The sequence below is a fragment of the Prionailurus viverrinus genome, chromosome B1 (genome assembly GCF_022837055.1).
Source record: "Prionailurus viverrinus isolate Anna chromosome B1, UM_Priviv_1.0, whole genome shotgun sequence".
Classification (NCBI taxonomy): domain Eukaryota; kingdom Metazoa; phylum Chordata; class Mammalia; order Carnivora; family Felidae; genus Prionailurus; species Prionailurus viverrinus.
The window spans coordinates 165814645-165822815 of record NC_062564.1 but is presented as its reverse complement, the minus strand read 5'-3'; the positions used below and the strand labels follow the sequence as shown (position 1 = coordinate 165822815).

The following is an 8171-nucleotide window of genomic DNA, read 5'->3' as shown; positions in this document are numbered from 1 at the left end:
TTTGGCATAAATGTCCTTCCCTTCCGACTTTCCCCTATTCCCCTCCCTATGCTATTCCTTCTCCACTAAGCCATCCACATGTGAAAGTGTGGGCCCTGTGTTGATAAACTGATTGTTCTTAACTCTTCGTTCATCAGCCTAAGAACAAGAAAAGCAAGATTGAGGCCGATGCTATAAAACTCTGAGTCAATAAAAATAATAGTGCTGTTTACACTACCTAGGGCAAAGGCAAGGTAAGCAGACAAAAAGGACTTTTCTTCATTGCTGAAGTCCCCGAGCACAGAGGCACCCCATATCTGTGGTGAGGGCTCTAGCAGGAATTATATCCATTTGGTGTTGCATAATGACTTGCTACCAAGCCTTCCAGTAACTAGTTGGTTAAGTTACTTAACTTCGCTCTTTGCATCTGATCCCACATCAGTAAAAGCTAGGCATTAATAGACTAGGTTGTGAGATATAATGAGTTAATGTATACACATGCATGGTAAAACAAGAATATCATAAATGTTAGCTATTACTATTTTGTGGGAATAAGTCTTTTCAGTTGGAACATTGCTTCTTCTTCTTTAGCGTTTACTGCAAATAACTACACGACTTAGAAAACGGTGTTGGGGGGACCAGGAGTTTGTAGCCGAGGGACCGCAGGGAGAATTTGATAGCACCACAAGGGCAAAATCTACTAGAATCAACTTTAGCATGGTGATTAGAGCAGAATCCCAGTGGCCAGCAACTTCCTTACAAAGCCTCTAACGTCCGAAGCAGGGCCCTCAAAAAGACATCTGTATCGCCTAGGCGGCCAGAAGGGGCCCTCCGCACAGCCTTTTCTCCACTAAATTCCGGGAGAGTTGGCTCGGCGGCCTCCACGCTCCCAGAGACGTCTTTACCCTGTGAGGTGTGTCTGTGCTTGCCGGCTGCGCGGCCCCAGCCTCCGACCACAGCGGCAGGTGGCGTTCCCGCCAGCCACAGGGACCAGGATCTGCAAGCTAGGAGCCGCCTCCTAGCCTCATATCTCGGGGGCGTGGCTCGCGAGGAGGCTCCAGTCACATTGGCTGAGGCTGCCCGGGGGCGGAGTCAGTGCGCGCGAATTCCAGACCCTGCAGCTCCGCCCCATCGCGGGTCCCGGGGGAGGAGGAGAAGCCCAGGTGGAGGAGGAGCGACGCCTGCTCCGGGAAGCCCCGTCTGGGGGCCATGGGGGCACAGGTGAGGCTGCCGCCTGGAGAGCCCTGCCGGGAAGGTGAGTGTCTGTCCCCGAGCCGAGGGATCTGGCATCTGGGTAGCGATGAGACCGGGTGGGCGGTCCCGGGTGCTTGTGGGGAAGACACACGAATACACCCGCTCGTAATGCATTCATTCTTGAGTTTACGCATTCGGTCTTTCAGCCAGTCAGCCAGTCAATAAATATTTATTGGTGCCTATAATAAGCCAGGCTCTGGGAAAGCCTGAGTCGAAAAAGACATAAACTTGGCTCTCCCTCTGGTCCAGGAGGCAGAACCCACGTAAATTACAGCGTGCCGAGTGTCGGGACGGGGAAATTCAGGGTGCTGTGGGAAGATTCTCGAGTCTCGTCTGAGAAAGACTCTTCCAGAGTCCGCGGTCGAAGTCACCCGGTGGGCAGAGGGCGTGCCCGGGGACGGGACGGGAGTCTGGTGTGGCGCCCTGCGCTGGCTCCGAGAGGGTCACACACGGTGGAAGGTCAGGCGCCCTGGACCTCGGGGCAGGGCGCCGGACCCGCCTGGGCCGTCCACCTCTCTCCTCTGTCTTCGAGATGAACACTTCTGCAACCCTGCTAGCCTCGCGTCTGGCTCGCTGTGCAGCCACCTCTTGGCTGCCTAAGGCGAGAGCCCAACAGAAGAGGAGACCGGGGACCGGGCGCAGTGATTTGTATAGGCTTGTTACTGCTGGGGTTTCAGCCCCCACTCGAATCCTGAAAAATCGCTGGGCGAGGACGCCACTTGCCCTTTGCCAGCTGTTTACAACACTGGCAGGCTTTCTGAAGTCTCAGTACAGAAGGCGCGTGTGAGCTGGGACAGAAGTAGGGACCGGAATACCTGAGGGCATGCCACAGGACAGGAAGGGTGTGCCTCAACCGACGTGACAGCTTTCAAGGTGTCTAGGGGAACGCGGATTTCTAAATTACCTGGTATGGACAGGAAGGGGGAGGATTGAAGGGCGTGGTAAGAATACCTTCCCAAAGTTACTGAGCATTTCCCGGTTTTTCTCTCCTCTGGGCTCCTCCGGAGTATCTTTGATGTGGGAAGTTTGAACTAAAAAGACGTTGGGTGGGGGGAATTGGAGGGGGAGACACTGAGCTAATCAAAACTATGCCCAGCAAGAGAGAGAAGGGACACAAAGAGAAAACGCCTGAACAATTCAGGAATTACTCAAAAGGTGAGATTTTGGAAGTGGTTACTAAAGCAGCCGGATCTGGAATTATTTCCTAGATAGTCAGGTTGTGTGACCTTTGTCTGAATAATTCCTAAACCAGTAAGTCAGACTGTTAATAACACATCCACCCTTGTTTACCCAAGGATCTGTAAGTAAGAAGGGTATGTGAATTACACTTGCTCTAGGAACAGGTGTTTTTCCTGCTTTGCTCACGCCTTTAGTTCCAACAAGAAATACTCAAGCTCAATGCTTAATACCTGTGATGAATTCTATTTGTGTGGGAAAGACAAGAGAAATCAGAATCCTTGTCAATGGTGGGAAAAGATTGGGCTCTGGCATGAGTCTTCTGCGCTATGACTTAACCTCCTTGAGTCTTCATCAATAAATTGGGAATAATTCATACAGTTTACAGTTGTGAGATTACATAGGAAACACACAGTTCAGGGCCTGAAATGGAGTAGAGTCTCAATTTTTCATTCATTCATTCATTCAGTCAGTCATCCAAATAACAAGAGTCCCATGTGCCAGGCACTGACCTAGGTGCTGGTATGAAGGGATTCACAAGACAGTCTAGTCCTAGACTCTAGTTATTTTTTTTGTTGTTTTTATGTATTTATTTATTTATTTTTATTATATGAAATTTATTGTCAAATTAGTTTCCATACAACACCCAGTGCTCATCCCAAAAGATGCCCTCTTCAATACCCATCACCTACCCTACCCTCCCTCCCACCCCCCATCAGCCTTCAGTTTGTTCTCAGTTTTTAAGTCTAGACTCTAGTTAAAGCCTTGCATGCAGCTTACTGTGTACAAGGCTGATACTATGCAAGAAGCAAATGAATAAAAAAGGACATTACAAGAGTGGTAAGTGTTATGGATAATGTCTTGAGAGAGTAGGGGGTGTTTAGATTGGGTACTCAGGGAACACCCCTTAGAAAAAGTTGTATTTGAGCTGAGGCCTGAATGACAAAGAGTCCATCATGAGATCTGAGGTTAGAATATTCCATTTGGGCTTCCATGAAGAAAAAGTTGACCCCATGTCTTGGTTTTGACTCTTAAAACCATAGACGCTTCAAAAAACCTTCTAAGCCAAAATTACCTATAAATAATAAGTAAGTACATAATAAGTAAATAAATAATACATATGAAGGTTTTTTTTTTATTTAGGTTTTTGATATTATGTCACATATTCCACAGATCTCAATTTCAGTCCAACAGCCAATAGGAGCTTATTACTATGAAAATATGACACCATGAAAATAGAATGTAAGAAATATACCTGTCACCTATGAAGCACCAACTGCATGAAGATTGTGTACCATGGGACTGTAGAAGGTGATAAAGGAAACAAAGGACAGAAAGACTGGGCTGTAAGGAGGACAAACCATATATTCCAGGGCCTCTGCTTGAGAATTCTGAGCTGGTTTGGCAGTAGGGACAATAAGCTGGAGATAGAGAGGACCCAATGGTTTTCAAAGTTTTTACCAAGTGGACTACTTTTCCAGGGTGCAGCCAGCTAGCAGAATAAAAAATGACATAGATGGTTTTTAAGGCTAATTTAGTTTGTCATGGTTCTGAGAAGAAGAAATTAAGGAACTGTATTCTTTGAGGACTGGCTGTATCTCTCTTGTACTGATTAGGATATGTCCCGTATTCGTGTATATAATCTCAAATTTTCAAAACGGGTTTGCATAAAGATGTATCAGTTGATCTTCACGCATAATTAAATTCTATGAATTTTATTACGTAGTCATTTTCTCCTTTTTACAGATACAGAAACCAAGGCCCAGCCAATTGAATAATGTTTCATAATTAGTGATCAAACCAGGCACAAAATTATTTGGGCCTTTGTTTTTCTGTAGGTGCCCAACCCCATTTTCTGGCTCTGTTGGATGCAGTGGTATTCATTTTAATGATTCTGAAATCTTACTCTAAAAAAATTCTTTGTTATAAACATTTCTCAAAATTTCACCAAGTGGGGGCGCCTGGGTGTGTCAGTTGGTTAAGCATCCAACTGGCTCAGGTCATGATCTCATGGTCCATGAATTCGAGCCCCACATCGGGCTTTGTGCTGACAGCTGGGAGCCTGGAGCCTGCTTCAGATTCTGTGTCTCCCTCTCTCTGCCCCTCCCCCACTCACACGCTGTCTCTGTCTCTCTGTGTCTCTCTCTCAAAAATAAATAAACATTTACAAATTTTTTAAAAATTTCACCAAGTGAACACAACGTTTATTATCAGGAAAATTATTTTTTGTGTAATAGATAGCTGCTTTTCTACTGCACTAAAAAAGATTGCCTCCAGATTTTTACAGGTTGGTTTTCCAGCCTTCCATAGATTTCCCAAGTGCTGAAATTCAAGAGTGCTTAAAGGTAGTTAAAATTCTCAACTAAACGTTTTCCAGGAAACAGTATGCTCAAAATTGTTTAGTCTAATATTTAATATGGGCTATACATAATTGTTTTTATTTTTGTAATTTTTTATTTTAATTCCAGTTAGTTAACATACAGTGTAATATTAGTTTCAGGTTTACAATATAGTGATTCAACACTTCCATGTATCACTTAGTACTCATCACAAGTGCCCTCCTTAATCCCCATCACCTATTTCATCCATCTGCCCACTCCTCTCCCCTCTGATAACCATCAGTTCTCTATACTTAAGAGTCTGTTTCTTGATTCGTCCCTCTCTCTTTTTTGCCCCCTTTGCTTGTTTGTTTCTGAAATTCCACATATGAGTGACGTCATATGGTATTTGTCTTTCTCTGACTTATTTCACTTAGCATTATACTCCCTAGCTCCATCCATGTCATTGCAATTGGCAAGATTTCATTTGTTTTTATGGCTGAGTAATATTATACACACACACACACACCACATCTTCTTTATCCATGCATCAATCGATTGACAATTGGGCTGCTTCCACAATTTGGCTATTGTAAATAATGCTTCTATAAACATAGGGGTGCATGTATCCCTTTGAATCAGTGTTTTTGTATTCTGGATGGTAGGGTAATTCTATTTTTAACTTTTTGAGGCACTTCCATACTGTGTTTCACAGTGGCTGCACCTGTTTGCATTCCCACCAACAGTACATAAGGGTTTCTTTTTCTCCCCATCCTCACCAACACCTGTTGTTTCTTATGTTGTTGATTTTAGCCATTCTGACAGTTCTGATATCTCATTGTAGTTTTGATTTGCATTTCCCTGATGGTAAGTGATAATGAACATCTTTTCATGTATCTGTTGATGATCTGTGTATCTTCTTTGGAGAAGTATCTGTTCATGTCTTCTGCCTGTTTTTTAATTGGATTATTTGTTTGGGGAGTGTTGAGTTTTATAAGTTCTTTATATATTTTGGATACTAGCCCTTTATCAGATATGTCATTGCAAATATCATCCCTCATTCTGTAGGTTGTTCTTTTTTAATGGTTATTTATTTATTTTGAAAGAGAGAGTGTGCATGCTCATGCTGAGTGAGGGAGGGATAGTGAGAGGGAGGGAGAGAGGGAAAGAGAGAGAGAGAATCCCAAGCAGGCTCCATGCTCAGTGTGGAACTCAATGTGGGGCTCCATCTCAGGAGCATGAGATCATGACCTGAGCCTAAATCAAGAGTCAGTTGCTTCACTGACTGAGCCATCCAGGTGCCCTTCTGTAGGTTATCTTTTAGTTTTTTTGACTGTTTATTTTGCTGTGCAGATTTTTATTTTAATGAAGTCCCAATAGTTTATTTTTGCTTTTCTTTCCCTTGCCTCAGAAGACATATCTAGAAAGAACTTTCTATGACCAATGTCAAAGAAGTTACTACTTGTGTTCTTTTCTAAGATTTTTATGGTTTCACAGCTCACATTTGGGGTTTTAATTCCATTTTGATTTATTTTTGTGTATGGGTAAGAAAGTGATCCAGTTTTCCCAACACCATTTGTTGAAGGGACAGTCTTTTTCCCATTGCATATTTTTCCGGGTTTGTCAAAAACTGATTAACTATATAATTGTGCATTTATTTCTGGGTTTCTATTCAGTTCTATTGACTATGTGTCTATTTTTGTGCCAGCACCATACTGTTTTGATCACTGTAACTTTGCAGTATAACTTGAAGTCCAGAACTGTGATACCTCTAGCTTTGCTTTGCTTTGCTTTGCTTTTTCAAGGTTACTTTGGCTATTTGGGGTCTTTTGTGGTTCCATACAAATTTTTGGATTGTTCTAGTTCTTAAAAAATGGTGTTGGTATTTTGATAGAGATTGCATTAAATGTGTAGAGTGCTTTGGGTAGGATTGACATTTTAACAATCTTTGTTCTTCTAATCCACGAGCATGCAATGTCTTTCCATTTCTTCGTGTCCTTTTAAATTTCTTTCATCAGTGTTTTACAGTTTTCAGAGTACAGATCTTTCCCCTCTTTGCTTAGGTTTATTCCTGGCATCTTACTATTTTGGTACAATTGTAAATGGGATTCTTTTCTTGATTTTTCTTTTTGCTGCTTCATTATTGGTGTGTAGAAATACAACAGATTTCTGTATGTTGATTTTGTAACCTACGACCTCACTGAATGAATTTGATTATCAGTTCTAGTAGTTTCTTTGGTAGAGTCTTTGGAGCTTTCTATATACAGTATCATGTCATCTGCAAATAGTGAAAGTTTTACTTCTTCCTTACCAATTTGGATGCCTTTTGTTTCCTTTTGTTGTCTGATATAAATGTACCTTATTGCAATATTGTCCTTTAAGTTCCTTTCCTACATCTTCATTCTTTAAGCCTTTTTTTAATTTCTGGAGGATTTTATCTTTAGTGCTTTAGTACCTTTAGTAATATACAGATTGTAAGGTGTGAAAAGAACAGCGGGTTATGTAGGAGATTTGATGGGCAACAGTCCTCCTACAGTACTTGGCTTCCAAACACACCGATGGTGGTAAGATCTCGGTTAATTTTTTTTCTTTCATCAAGAGTGTCTTCTCAATTTTACTTTGGTTAATTGAAATCATGGTCTTCTTACCCAGCCTTAACGGAGTTTATATGTAGATATATTACTATGACTTGCTTTCCATATCTGCTCAAAATAATTTCTCCTTCTTATTCTGTGCCAAATTATTTCTCATTCCTATTCTGCTCCCCTTGTTCTTGTCTGATAGTTCTCTCTCACTAAAGTTGTCAGCTTCAGGGGAACAGAGACCTGTTCACCTGTTTTGTTGATCACTATCTCACCTGTTCTTAGAGCAGGGCCTGGAACACAGGAATTGCTTAATAAGAATTTGCAAAGTGTTGAATAAATGAATACCTAACATAATGCCTTGCATGGTAGGTGTTCAACAATTATTTTGTTGAGTAAATAAAAAGCGGTGCCTGGATGGCTCAGTCGGTTGAGCATCCAACTCTTGATTTTTTATTCAGGTCATGATTTCATGGTTCATGAGTTTGAGCCCTGCGTCAATCTCTACACCAACAGTGTGCAGTCTGCTTGTGATTCTCTGTCTCCCTCTCTCTCTGCCCCTCCCCTGCTTGCTCACTCGCTCTCTCAAAAATAAATAACATTAAACAAAAAAAGAATTTTTTTTTCAATGTTTTTATTTATTTTTGGGACAGAGAGAGACAGAGCATGAACGGGGGAGGGGCAGAGAGAGAGGGAGACACAGAATCGGAAACAGGCTCCAGGCTCCGAGCCATCAGCCCAGAGCCCGACGCGGGGCTCGAACTCACGGACCGCGAGATCGTGACCTGGCTGAAGTCGGACACTTAACCGACTGCGCCACCCAGGCGCCCTAAGAAAAGAATTTTTAAAAAAGAAATAGATA

General features: G+C 42.5%; 1 protein-coding gene across 5 annotated transcripts in view; it reads left to right on the top strand.

The window, feature by feature from the left end:
* The first annotated feature begins 1126 nt into the window (after positions 1-1126).
* NIPAL1 (NIPA like domain containing 1) overlaps positions 1127-8171 on the top strand; it is a 56900-nt gene continuing 49855 nt past the window's right edge. For all 5 annotated transcript variants that reach the window (XR_007151613.1, XR_007151614.1, XR_007151612.1 and 2 more), the window contains exon 1: positions 1127-1234. Coding sequence is in view for 1 of the 5 variants with exons in the window: in XM_047856406.1 (XP_047712362.1) it covers positions 1189-1234 (46 nt within the window). In the remaining 4 variants the exon portion in view is untranslated. The remainder of the gene's footprint in view (positions 1235-8171) is intronic.